This window comes from Dromiciops gliroides, chromosome 1, assembly GCF_019393635.1.
Source record: "Dromiciops gliroides isolate mDroGli1 chromosome 1, mDroGli1.pri, whole genome shotgun sequence".
NCBI lineage: Eukaryota > Metazoa > Chordata > Mammalia > Microbiotheria > Microbiotheriidae > Dromiciops > Dromiciops gliroides.
Window position 1 is genome coordinate 68,269,382 of NC_057861.1, and position 14,300 is coordinate 68,283,681.

The window sequence follows — 14,300 nt, forward strand, 5'->3', positions numbered from 1 at the left end:
AAGCACGCTTTCATTTGCCTCATTGATGCTTCCACCTGTTTATCCCCCTTGGAACTAAGCAGCAGAAGTCTAAGCCTTCTTCCAGGTGACACTCCTTCAGGTGGTAGAAGAGAGGTTTCCTGTCCCTCCAGAGTCTTTTCCTCTCTTGGCTAAAAGTCCCCAGTTCCTTCGGCTCCACCAGGCTGGTTCCCCTTCGGATCACCTCCGGCTCATCAGCACCCTTTCTTTTTTGGGGGGAGGGGGCCAGTGAGGGTTAAGTGACTTGCCCAGGGTCACACAGCTAGTAAGTGTCAAGTGTCTGAGGCTGGATTTGATCTCAGGTCCTCTTGAATGCAGGGCCGGTGCTTTATCCACTGCACCACCTAGCTGCCCCCAATTTCTCATCTTATGTTTTAGCTCCAAAGATTATTCCTTGGAAAAACTAGAACTCTTGCCTTGGGGGCAGGCTGTTCTGATTGGTGAGGTTTTAGTATATGTAGCCAGAACCAGACCCTATTTTATGACTGCCATTTTTAAACCTCCCACTCCCCTTTGCTTCTTTTGCTTTGGAAGCTAATCAGAAAAACTCTACATTGTACTTGGAAAGTGCACATTGATTCATTGTCCTGTTGTTCAGCTCTCATTCCCTGTGACTTCCCAGACCAAAATATCCTTCTCAGGATACTAATCATCTGTATATATTGTCTCCCCTTATTAGACTGTAAGTTCCTGAAGGGCAGGACCTGATTCTCTTTGTATGTTCCCATCACAGTGCTATATAACAAGTGCTTAATAAATTCTTTTTCATTCATTTTTTTTTCATCCATTAGCCACCCTTCCTAGCTTTTTTGTCTCAAATTTATTAAGAATGCCACCTGTGCCTTTGTCCAAGCCATACAATTAAACAGCACAGCACTGAGGACAGATCTGTAGATCTATCGCTTGAGACATCTTTCCAAATTGAAGTCAACATATTAATGTTTTTTTCTTTGGGTTCAGACATTTAACCAGTTCCAAATCCTTCCATCTTTGTTTCAGTTCAGACTCTCCTCGGCAGGGTCAGCATCAGCCGCCACCCACCCCCCCATATTCCTAGAAAGCAGCTTGTATCTACCTGCTTGGTCTCAGTTCTTGTGCTGCTTCATAGCAGGTAAAGGCTCAGGCAATAGTTACAGTGGCATCAGACAAAAATGGGCTCAAAATGTCAGTCTGAGGAGCACAACCAATGGCTCCCTAAGAGTGGCATGGCTTACAGGGCCTACTGTTTTCCCCTTTCCTTCCTCCCCCCCCCCAAAAAAAAATAAAAAAGAAAAGAAATGGCTGTGAATTAAAAACAAAAAGCTTTAATAAAAGTTTAAAAAATAATCACATTTGGGGGCAGCTAGATGGTGCAGTAACTGGATTCAGAAGAACCTGAATTCAAATTCTACCCCAGACACTTGACACTTACTAGCTGTGTGACCCTGAGCAAGTCACTTAACCCTCATTGCCCCGACAAAATAAATAAGTAAACAAATGAACAAACAAATAAATAAATGAGTAAATGAATAAATAAATAAATAAATAAGATCATCACATTTCAATCAACATTTTATAGTCTATTAAGATCTTGGATCCTGACTACTGTCCAAAGAGTTGGCTGACCCTTCCAGTTTTGTGTCATTAGTAAGTACAATGAGCACACCGCCCATGCCTTTCTCACCCCCCAATTAATTGATAAAAATATCAAAACAGTGCAGGGCCAAGCATAAGTAGCTAAGACAGAAGATTTAGAGACCACCTTCTGAGCTGACAAGGAACCATTATCACTACTCTTTTGGTCCAACTATGCAGCATTTTTTCATTCCCTTAACTCTACCATTGCTAACCCACATCCACATTACAAAAGTAATATGACACATGGTGTGTGTTATGTATGTATTTTGTGGTGCTACCAAACATATCTATTTATGGCTGGCTCCTTGCCCTGCTGGCTCAAATCTATAAGGAAGCAGGCAACCATGCAATTAATTAATTACCAAGCAAGGGACTGTCATGTATAACTTGCTCTTCAGGTCATGCTACATAGACTCTGTCCAACAGCTGGGTGGGGGGCAGTCTCAAATAAGGTCTCACCAATGGTTATGCAAGAGACCCCTTGCCCCCACCATTTCATGGCTAAGAAGGGCTAAGTCACCCTTACTAACCAGATTTAATATTTGGTTTAAGAGAATTATGATCATCTCTCTATGGTTCTGCCTTTACTCTATGATGGCAAACTTCCTTCAATCCATCTGATTTCTCTGTATTATAATTTCACACTATATCCACATACACATGCTTCCTCCCTTCCTCCTAACTACATTCTCCTTTCCCCATGTGGCAAAAGGGTTAGGGGCAGGAATGATGAAGTCTGGGACATCTTTTCAGAGGTCTGAGGCCTCCACCAATTAGGGCAGGGGAGGCAATGAGGGTTAAGTGACTTGCCCAACATCACACAGCTAGTAAGTATCATGTGTCTGAGGCCAGATTTGAACTCAGGTTCTCCTGAATCCAAGGTTGGTGCTTTATCCACTGTGCCACCTAGCTGCCCCCTATCACAGCCATTTCTTGATATACACCCCCACCCTTTCAAAAAAGAGCCCTCCCCCCCTTTTTTTTAGGGCAATGAGGATCAAGTGACTTGCCTAGGGTCACACAGCTAGTAAGTGTCAAGTGTCTGAGGCTGGATCTGAACTCAGGTCCTCCTGAATCCAGGGCCGGTGCTCCATCCACTGCACCACCTAGCTGCCCCAAAAGAGCTCTCCCTTTAAAAAATTTTTGAACAAATCCAAACAGCATAAGGACTGGCAGTATATGTGGCATCTCACACCTTACCTCTCCTGAAAGAAGGTATTTCTTCATTTCTTTATCCTTGGATCCCAGGACATAAACAGTTTAGTGAGTTTTCTTGCATAATTCAAAAATGCTTTTCTGGAATGGTTGAACCAATTTACTGCTCTCTACCACCAGTGTGACTGAAGGGCACCAGAGGAAGTCACGCAACTGAACTTATTGAATCGGCTACAAATTTATGTTGCCTAATTTCATTTGGGTCCTCACTGCAGCAAGGCAATCCTTTTCATCCTCTCTAATTCTCTACCTCACTCCCCACAGAGGAAGGTTTGGCTCTAAACCTTCTCTTCTCTCCTCAAGCTTCCCATAGCATCCATCCCCTGACCCCCATGCCCACATTATATGAGGACCTAACTTCCTACTTTAATGAGAAAATAGAGGCCATTCTCCATAAGATTTCTCTTCTCCCACATTTTACACCTCAGCATACTTTGACTCCAATCTGTTCTCCTTTCCTCTCCTCTCTGATGAAGAGTTGGCTGTTCTTGACAAAGTCAACCTTTCTACTTGTACACTTGTTTCCATCCCCTTCGAGGTCTACCAGATTCCCAGGTGGGAACAGAGAGAGAAACAAAAGCACACTGTGGAGTCCAACAGCAATAATGGTGGAGAAGCCAGAGCTGTCTTCCTCGGCCAACTTTTTTTTTTTATGTCTTCTGTAATAATTTCTGAGAGTCCACTAAGTAAAACCCAAACAAAACCCTACATACAGCGTAATGTCACAGAGACTTAGATGAACCAAGATGGGGGGTGAAGTGGGGTGGAAATTCATTTTCTCTCCTCTAGGCACTGAATACAGAGGAGACCACACTTTGAATGAAGAAGCAAGGCAGAAGGACCACTGGATGAGTAATTGAAAGACCTGCCTTAGACTCCAGACTCTATTCCCCACTAAGCTGTGTGTTCTTGGACTTCAGCAAGTCACTCTGATTATCTGGATGTAAAATTAAAGATGGTTAGACTACATTGGGAGTTCTTTTTGTTGTTGTTGTTTTTGTTTGTTTGTTTGTTTGTTTTGGTGAGGCAATTGGGGTTAAGTGACTTGCCCAGGGTCTCACAGCTAGTAAGTGTCAAGTGTCTGAGGCCGGATTTGAACTCAGGTCTTCCTGAATCCAGGGCCGATGCTCTATCCACTGCACCCCCTAGCTGCCCCACATTGGGAGTTCTTAACCCACGGTTCATGAACATAAAAAAATATTTAGGTAACTGTATTTCAGTATAATTGGTTATATGTATGTATGTACACACATGCAAATATATACGCATATACATATACGTTTGTATGTGTGTGTATGTGTATTGCATTTTAAAATATTTTTCTGAAAAGAGATCCATAGGCTTTACCAGACTGCTCAAAGGGATGGGTCCCTGACACAAATGGTGTTAAGAACTCCTGGATTAAATAATCTCTAAGATTCCTCCAGGTCTGTGTATGTTCCCATAGTCCAATGCTACTTTCTTTTCCCTGGCCCCACATAAGCCTCCTTTCCCTCCCCACCCACAGTCAGGGCAATAGTAGGGGCCCCAGAGTTCCTTATGACATCAGAAAGCTAGGGAGCAGGGGTGGGAGGGTAAAGAGGGGGAGAAAGGCTGGGCTAGGGCCAAAGGGGGTCTGGAAGTCCAAGATCCGGGAGGGAGAAGTTGGTGGGCAGGGTCACTAAGCCCCCAGGGCTACTGGGAAGATGGGCAGATGCCAATCCAAGCTGCCCCAGGTGGGAAAACCCCTGAGGCCTCAGCAGAAGGGTAAATCTCTAGGAGTCTTCCTAGGAGCCCAGCATTCCCACACCTAGCCACAGAGCCAGGACCCTACCCTCTTTCCAGTGGCAGAAGCTGAGGGGGCAGGATCCAGGCAAAAAGAGAGTCCCTTCCCTTGAGGGAGGGAGAAGGGAAAAAGGGGAAAGACCTTGATTTGGGGAAAACAGAGGTTGGACCTTTCCATTTTCCTATTTAAGGGATTCTCCCCACTTGCCAACAGGCACCAACATTCGCAAACAGGTGCATATTGGCCCAAGACCAAGGCAATCAAATGATTACATGTGAGGTAGTAGAAACAGTGCCAGACTTGTAATCAGAAGACCTGGGTTCACATCCTTGGGAAAGTCCTTTTCCCTCTCTGGGCCTCACTTTTCTCAACTGTAAAATGAAGGGATTAGATCAAATGATCTCTAAACCCCTGCCAGCTCTAAATCCTGTGATTCTGTCACAAAAGAGCACACACACACACACATGCCAACTTGCATTCTTCCTCCTCACTTGCCAGATCTGCTCAAGTCCCACCGGATCATCTTCGTCATGGGGGGACCAGGCTGTGGCAAGGGGACACAGTGTGAGAACATGGCGGCCAAGTACGGCTTCTGCCACGTGGGCCTTGGGGAGCTATTGAGAGAGGAGGCCAATCAGGCCACTGTACGGGGCCAGCAGATCCGGGACATCATGCTGAAGGGCCTGCTGGTGCCCACGGTGAGGACCCAAATGACTCATTCTGCTCTTCCACAGCTCTACCTTCATGGCCTAGAACTTTTCCTGTTGCTAGAACTCGGAGGGGTTGGCTGGGGTTTTGGAATTCTCAGGAGACATCCATCCTCTTGACATCTCAAAGGACCCTTATTTCGCATGTAGGAATGGAATGGGAGATTGGACCCATTTCACATATTTGGGTGTCTGTGTCCTTAATCCTGGGTAATTGTGTGGGGTGGAAAACTGGTGCTCTTACTTTTTAGATGAGACTGAAGCAGCTGTGGAAAGAGCTCGGTGTAGAGTAGTCGAGTGCCTTGGGTTTGAATTATGACTCTGGGACTTGCTACCTGTGGGAGTAGACTCAGTTTCCCCAGCTGTAAACGTTGTGGTCCCAATGATATCAAGGCACAGAAAAGGCTAGTGGCCTTCCCCCAGGAAGGTCTGGCCCTCCTTAAGGCCCAACCTTTGCCCCCATAGGGCGTGATTCTGGACATGGTGAGTGACAACATGTTGTCCCGGCCAGAAAGCAAGGGCTTTCTCATAGATGGATTCCCCCGGGAGCTCAGCCAAGCCAAGGAGTTTGAACGCATTGTAAGTGGACTCTTTCTTCCCCAACCTTGCCAGCTCAACCATCTTTTCCAACCCTGACCCCCCTACCCCAAACCCAAACTCTGACTTTATTAACAACCCAGAGAAAAACAAAGGGATCCCAGAGCTCATCCTAAATCTTTGGATTCCTTGATGCCTTTCTTCCCAACCCATGAACACGTTATTGGGTCATCTCCCTCAATCCTTCCTCATTCTAGAGGGATCATGTGTAGGAGGTCTGCGACAGGAGCTGAAGTGTGAAGAAGGGGCAGGTCGTTCGGCTGGTTAGGAACTGAACCAGGCCATACAGATAGAGCCAGGGTGGAATCTTACAAAACTGAAGGATCCCTTTCTTCTTTGGAACCCTCCAGCAGTCAGTCAATCAACAAGTATTTATTAAGCACCTACTATGAGTCAGGCACTATGCTTAGTGCTAGGGATACAAAGAAAGGCAAAAGATAATCCCTACCCTCAAGGAGCTCATAATCTAAGAGGGGAGACAACATGCTAACAAATAGGTAGAAACAAAGAAGCTATATACAAGATAAATCTGATGTAATCAACAGAGGGAAGGCAATAGAATTAAGAGGTTTGGGGAAAGGTAGCAGGGAATGCTATGTTGGATGGATGGATGGAATGGATGGATGGACAGGAAATGGGGAGAAAAGTGATCTTTGGAAAGGCAATGTTGTGAACTAGAAAGACCACTGGATTTGGAGTCAAAGGACCTGCGTTCAAATCCCAACTCTCTTATGACCAGTGTGACCTTAGGTAAGTTACCTTCTATCTCATAAGCTCAGTTTTTCGTTCAACTTAATGATCTCTAAGATTTGTTCCAGGGCTAAAGTTTGATTTGATGAAAATAAGACAAAATACAACAAATTTGGACTGGGATTCCGGAAGAGAAAACAGGTATAGAGCCTTGGACTTAAAAGATTAGGGTTGGAATCGAGCTCTGACTCTTCCTAGCCATGTGGTCTTAAGCAATTAAAAAAATGGGTAGCTTTGATTTTTATATCACTTTTATTCCCAAATTTATCCCTTGTAACAAAGAATTTTTTTTAAAAAGAGGCAGAAAGAAAAAGGTCAGTCAGCAGAAGACCTTGGGCAAGTTGCTCGTTTTTGTTTGTTTGTTTTTTTTGTTTTTTGCGAGGCAATGGGGGTTAAGTGACTTTCCCAGCTAATGTCAAGTGTCTGAGGCCGGATTTGAACTCAGGTACTCCTGAATCCAGGGCTGGTTCTTTATCCACTGCACCACCTAGCCGCCCCAAGTTGCTTGTTTTTAAACATCAGTTTGTTGTTGAAGTCATGTTTGACTCTCTGTGACCCCATTTGGGGTTTTCTTGGCAGAGATACTGGAGGCATTTGCCATTTCCTTCTTCAGATCATTTTACAGATTGAGGAAACTGAGGCAAACAGGGTGAAGTGACTTGCCCAGGGTCACACAGCTAGTAAGTGTCTGAGGCTGGATTTGAACTCAGGTCCTCCTGACTCCAGGCCTCAGGCTCTATCCACTGCACCACCACACTTCCCATAAAAACATGTTTCCCCCTCTATAAAAACAGATAGAGATATACAACCTATCTTACAGAGTTGTTATGGAAAAAGTCACTTTGTAAGCTGCTGTAAAAATGTGAATTTTGATATAACCCATAATAACAACATATAACATAAATACAACAGTAATAACAATAGCTCATTTTTATATAGAGCATTTTCCTCCTAACAGGACTCAGGTGGGGGATTCCCAGTTTAACCCCATTTTACAGATGGTATGTGTTTCATAGGTTTTTTGAGATAGGAGGGACCTAAGAGATCATTTATCTCAACCTACTCATTTTTCAAATGGGGAAACTGAGGCCCAGGGAGAGGTCAACACAGCTAAAAAGGATCAGAACGGGACTTGAATGCAGGCCCTTTCCTCTGCAGCCAAGTTCCAGTTCAGTGTTCCAGTTCAGTGTATGAAAGGTGGCATCCTACTCATTCCCTCTTTCTCACCCTCCTCCACGGGGAACCAAGGCCCAGAAAGGGAAAGTGTTGGGATTTGAACCCAGGCCTTCTGAATTCCTATCCACTTATTCTTCTTTTGACATTTACAGAAGTGCCCTCAGAGTTGGAAAAAAAAACAAATAAACAAAAAAAACAACAAAAATCTCAGATGATACATATTAGAGGCAGCTAGGAGGTGCAGTGGATAGAGTGCTGAACCTGGAGTCAAGAAGACCTGAGTTCAAATACAACCTCAAACACTTACTAGCTCTGTGACCCTGGGCAAGTCATTTAACCTGTTAGCCTCAGTTTCCTCAACTGTATAAATGGCAATAATAATAGCACCTACCTCCCAGGGTTGTGAGGATCAGATGAGATAATAATTGTTAAAAGGTTAGTATAGTGCCTGGTGCACAATATGTTACTCATCATCACTGTTATTGCTGTTATATATATATATATATATATATATATATATATATATATATATATATATATATATATATATATATATATATATATATATATGTATGTATATATATATGTATGTATGTATATATATATATATATATATATATATGTAGGCCAACCTGTATACAAGTAGGGACGTTCAGTCTGATATCTCAAAACGTGTTCATCCACTCTCCTCTTGAATACCACCGGTAACAGGCACTATTCTTCCTTAGGACAGCTCAGATTCTTGGGATTCTTGGCTTAGATTGAGCCAAAATTGTGCCCATCTGCTGTTTTCACGACCTGCTCCTAGCTCTGTCCCGCTCCCCCTCCCTGAGTCAGTGCCTCTCTGAGCTTGGAGAGGGAGACAATAAGGAGGATGGAGCCTGTGGTGAATCTCTGCAGCCTCTTCCCTTGCCTCGACCCTGCCAGGTGGGCCGTTCCCCCAACATCGTTATTGTCTTCGACTGCTCCACGGAGACCATGATTCACCGGGTACTGCTAAGAGGCCAGAAAGGACAACGAGAGGACGATGCTGAGGACATCGTGCGGCAGCGGCTGGAGACCCACTACACCCTGTGTGAGCCCATCTTGGCTTTCTACCAGCAGAAAAACCTTCTCCGGAATGTAAGTATTAACATGGGCTCAACCTCAGTTTCCTCCCCTGTAAAAATGAGAAGTTGGACTAAATTATCCCGGGCGGGAGGGGGTGGAGGAAAGGGGAGAGGGTAATTGTTCCCATTTACAAGATAGCAACTGAGTAAAAAAGCAAACCAAAAAAAGAAGCCCATTCAATACTGGGTCCAGTCGGGGGCAACTAGATGGCACAGTGGATAGAGCACCAGCGCTGGAGTCAGGAGTACCTGAGTTCAAATCCGGCCTCAGACACTTAACACTTACTAGCTGTGTGACCCTGGGCAAGTCACTTAACCCCAATTGCCTCACTAAAACAAAACAAAACAAAACAAAACAAAACAAAACTGGGTTCAATACTGGTAGGTGACATTGAACAATCCATTTGCCCTCTTTGGAGCTTTTCATCTCTGGCCTGTAAGCTGTAAAATAAGCAGGTTGGGCTAGATGATGACGTCCAAGTTCTCTCGTGTTTCCCGTGATTCATAACATTCTACATTTTGTGATCTAAGACTCCTTCTAGCTCCAAGAGTCTGAGTCATAGAATCTAAGTTGTAAGTGACCTCCAAGGTCCAGCTCAGCCTCTCCCTAAGTGCAACCAACTTAATAAATGCCACCCAGGCTTTGCTTGAAGATAGACCTCTCTAGCGGGCAAGTCTCTTAACTGCTCTTTGCCTCCGTTTCCTCATCTGTAAAATGGGGACAATGGCACCTCCCTCCCAGGGTTGTGGTGAAGATCAGATGACAATAATTTGTAAAGCCCTTAGAACAGTGCCTGGCACATGGTAAGTGCTATATCCATGTTTATCATCATTAGCTATTATCGGTGAGGCACAAGTCACTTGTCTAGGCATCCCAACCCACTCTGGGATAGCTCTAATGATGTGGCAGTTTTTCATCATCTCAAACTCGAGATTTGTCCACTTAACAACTCCAACTCAATGCTTCTAGTGCTGGGACTTCCCCTTTCAAGGACTCAATTTTTCCATCTGAAAAAATGGAAACGGTCCTTGATTTAGCCTTTGACACTGAAGGAACTGGCATTCTTAGATGCAGAAGATGATGATGTAGTACAGAGTCGAATTGGGTACTGGATTTGAAGTTAGAAGATTTGGATTCAAATACTGACTCTATTCATTCCACTCATGTGACCTTTCTGGGACTTAGTTTCCTCTTCTGAAAAACCATGGGGTTGATATCTGAGTCCCTTCCAGCTCTGCCTATGACAAGCAATGCCAATTTCTGGAGGTGTGGGGGTGGTGGTGATGTACTTGGGGAAGTAAGGATGGTAGCCACCTCCCTCTCCTCTGAGCCCTAGAGCTGACCCATCCCCCTCCATGCCTACCACCTCCTCCAGATCCTGGCAGAAGATGCTGCAGAAAACATCTTTGCCAAATGCTGCTCCGTCATTGACAGTCTGCAGTAGAGCTGGAGCCCTCCCCCGCCCCCACTGGAGGCCCAGAGCTCCAAGACAGCCTAGAGCCTCAGTGAGGGCAGCAGTCGACATTTCCTGGGGACCTTCATGAGGTAAAAGGGAGGAAGGCTGGGAGAAAAGTCTCTCTACCCCTCTATGGAAAAGTCAATCAATGGAATGGAACAGACCCTGTCCCCTGAGAATCCTGGGAAGTCACAGGTACCTTAAAATACCCAGGTTAGCAAGAGACGGCTACAATCCCTGAGGGGTTGTCCTGCCACTACTAACTTTCTGCATTCTCAAGTCGCTACCCCTCTCTGGGCCTGTTTCACCCTCTACAAGATGAGAGGGTTGGTCTTTTCCTATTCTGATGTCCCACAGTTCATTCTCTTCTCCAATTCTTTTATTTATTTATTATTTTTTTTTTTTTTAGTGAGGCAATTGGAGTTAAGTGACTTGCCCAGGGTCACACAGCTAGTAATTGTTAAGTGTCTGAGGCTGGATTTGAACTCAGGTACTCCTGACTCCAGGGCCAGTACTCTATCCACTGCGCCACCTAGCTGCCCCTTCTTCTCCAATTCTTGATCAGAATTATCAGAGGACAGCCTAGAGGGGCAGCTAGATGGCACAGTGGATAGAGTGCCGGCCCTGGAGTCAGGAGTACCTGAGTTCAAATCTGGCCTCAGACACTTGACACTTACTAGCTGTGTGGCCCTGGGCAAGTCACTTAACCCCAATTGCCTCACAAACAAACAGAAGGCAGTCTAGAGTAGTGAGATGAATGCTAGCCTTGGAGACAAGAGAACTGAATTCCAATCCCATCTTCAACCCTTACTTGTTGTGTGTCCTTGGACAAGTGGTCTCGCCGAAGGTCTTTTCCTATAAAATATGGCAAACAGCACTGGGCACTTGGACAAGTGCTAGACTTAGAGACTGGGAGACTTAGGTTTCAATCTGGAGTTGGATGCCTGCTAGCTGCATGAGCCTGGGCAAGTCCTGGTACCTCTGCAGTCTTTTCCCAACTATAAAACAGAGCTAATATATTCCTCGTGTTATCTAATGCTTCCAAGAGTTGTCATGGAAAAAGTGCTTTTTTATGAATCCTAAAGGACTATAGAGATGGGAGATGTTTCTTTTCCATCCTTGGGGAATAGAGATTGAGACCTCTTCTCCAAGGGTTACTAGGGCCATAGTGAGAGTTAGAGAGAATCTGAGATGGAGAACTAAGATGTGGGGTATAATAGGAAGAACAATGACTTTTCAGAAGACCATGTGGGTTTGAGTAGCATCTCTCAGTGATTGTGGACAAGTCACAACCTCCCTCAGGTGCTCAATCTGCCTCTGTAAAATGAGGGAGTTAAAGTACATTATCCCTAAAGACACCCTCCAGTTTTAAGCCCTATGGTGCCCACATGGCCAATAGCTAATCCTATGGAGAGCAAAGTTGGCTGACTTGTACTCACTCCCCTCAAAACTCCCTCCTCCTCTTCCTCCTTCTCTCTCCCATTTCTTCTTTCCCTTCCCCTCTTTTCTCCTCCTCCTCCTTGTCCTCCTCTTCCTCCTCCTTTCCCCCCTCCCCCCTCCTCTCTCTCTCTTTTTCTATTTCTGTGTCTCTCTTCCTCCTCCTCCTCCTCCTCCTCCTGCTCTGTCTTTCCCCCCACTTCCACATACTCCTCTCTCTCTCTGACTCTCTTTCTGTCTGTCTCTCTTTCTCCTCTCCTCTCCCCCTCAGTCCCTTCCATCTCTTAGAGGCAGCCGGTGGTGCAATAGATAAAATGCTGGACCTGGAGTCAGGAAGACTTGATTTCAAATCTGGCCTCAGATACTTACTACCTGTGTGACCCTGGTCAAGTCACTTAACTTCTGTCTGTTTCAGTTTCCTGAGCTGTATAGAATGGGAATAATAATAGCACTTATCATACAGGGTTGCTGTGAGGAACAAGTGAGACATAATATTTGCTTTAAAAAATGGGGAGGAGACTTAGCATAATGCCTGGACATATTGGTTGCTCTATAAATGCTTATTCCTAAGGAATAAGACAGAGAAGGCAGATGATGTCCAGCCCCAGGTACCCAAGTACCTACTGTCCTGCTTTAGTTTGGGAGGGGGAACCAACAATAGGTTCAATTTTAAATCCCCCTATTTGTAGATTTATCAATTATTAGTAAATAAATTAATAAAAGCTCTTAGCCCCCAGATAAAATCTAAGATCTGGTAACTAGAACAGAATTAATTCTTCTGATCTTTTTTTTTTTTTGTACTTTTATTTCAGCTAACTGCTGACATCTCCCATCAGCCCACTTTGCATTCCACTAATGAACAAACAGGCAACCCACAAATGTCATGTTCAACCATAGCTTTTATGTGAAGAGAAAGCAAAATCACAATAAAGGAACAACTTGAAGCTAGCAAGGAAACAAATCAGAAATGGATGCCAGCTAGTGACTAGCCATGAGGAAGGGAAGAAAACTTTTAAAATCTTTCTCTGCTTCTCAAAGAGAAACAGTCTGGTTCAGTCTCCTTTCTTGAGGATATATGTATATATATATATATATATATATATATATATATATATATATATATATATATATATATATATATATATATATATATATATATATGTATATATATATGATCAGAGTTATAACCATGGGGTTATATTCCCAGACTAGGGAAATGGTAAAATCCTTTAAGTCTCCACATGGCAAGGATTTAAACTACTTCCTCTGTGAAGGCTTCAGGACTCCATCCTGACCATGGGGGAGTCTGACTGACTGAAGACCGTGTTTCACTTGGGGAGGGGCTTTTTAAAGGGGTAGATGTTACCTGGTTGGCTCTCACTTCAAACACGTGAAGGGGATTAGTAGAGGAGTCATTGACAGTGTTTTCCAGACAAGAAAACTAAAAGTCAGGGCAGGGAGGCACGAACAGGTGACATTTCCATCACACCTGAAAGTTTGCAAAGCATTTTCCAACCATTCTATCATCTCAGCCTCCAATGAAGTGGAGACACATGACTTGTTTCCTTGTCACCCAGGAAGTAAGGAGCAGATTTGAGCTCAGGTCCTTTAGAACTAGGGATCTTTCTGCTGAGAGATTCGACCCTCTCTTCCAGGCAGTATTATGGGTTCTCCTGGGAGGCAAGAGCCATGGGAATATTGGGTGCCAGGCATTAATTGATGATCCATAGTTTCCCAACACCCAAGGTAAAGGTCGCTTAGTTTCTCTAGTACAAGAAAATATCTGTACAGGAACTCTAAACAGAAACCAGGCCCTTGGCCCTCCTAGAATGGACAGAAGGACACAGGAGTGAGGGAGACGAGGTCTGGAGTTCCACTCCTGCTCCCATCCACCCCAAAGTAGCACTGTCTCCCACTCCAAAAACAGCAGTGCCACACACAAGGTGGGTTTTTTAAGTAAAAAAGGGGGGGAGAGGAGGAGAAAAGAAACAATGAATCCATGGAAAACCATTCCTCTCTCTCTTCCTCCCTCCTTCTCTCCCCCCTCCCCTTTCTCCTTCTCTCAACAGGGAAAGCATATTTTCCAATCACCATTATCAGGCTCTTACAACATCTATACTGAACAACATCTGCTTCAAAACTTTACGGTCACAGGCAGCAACCAGCGGACACAAGGGGGAGGTTTTGTTCGCATTTGTGAAGTTCAAAACAAGCAATAAAAAGTAAAAACTGCCATAACTTTTTTAAGTTTTAAAGGGTTCCCTCATTCTGTTTTCAGTTTCAATCTCCTCTAGAAACAGATGAAATATGACAAAGCAGTCTCAGAATTTATTTGGGGGGGGTATTACACAGCATATGCTGCTACTCACAGGGGAGAAAATGAGGGAGAAAAGATAAGGGGGAGGGTTACAGTGGGCTTTGTTATTTTGGGGATGGTGCAAAGGAGATAGTT

At 44.4% G+C, this 14,300-nt stretch overlaps 1 protein-coding gene across 1 annotated transcript; it reads left to right on the forward strand.

Annotated features, from left to right (window-relative positions):
- Positions 1-4,535: 4,535 nt before the first annotated feature.
- LOC122739800 (adenylate kinase isoenzyme 1) lies at positions 4,536-13,981 on the forward strand. The gene is made up of 7 exons (XM_043981502.1): positions 4,536-4,596; positions 5,114-5,313; positions 5,788-5,905; positions 6,974-7,005; positions 8,773-8,967; positions 10,331-10,500; positions 13,918-13,981. Exons 1-6 carry the CDS (start codon positions 4,536-4,538, stop codon positions 10,397-10,399), a joined length of 675 nt encoding a protein of 224 aa, XP_043837437.1. The 3' UTR covers positions 10,400-10,500; positions 13,918-13,981.
- Positions 13,982-14,300: the final 319 nt, after the last annotated feature.

What these genes read in the sequence shown, in the direction of transcription:
- LOC122739800 (XM_043981502.1), top strand. Translation starts at nt 4,536, where the DNA reads ATGGGCAGATGCCAATCCAAGCTGCCCCAGGTGGGAAAACCCCTGAGG. An exon ending in GGAGTTTGAACGCATTGTAA is followed by an intron (nt 5,906 to 6,973) that starts GTGGACTCTTTC and finishes AAAAAGAGGCAG; the next exon opens with AAAGAAAAAGGTCAGTCAGC. An exon ending in AGAAAAACCTTCTCCGGAAT is followed by an intron (nt 8,968 to 10,330) that starts GTAAGTATTAAC and finishes CACCTCCTCCAG; the next exon opens with ATCCTGGCAGAAGATGCTGC.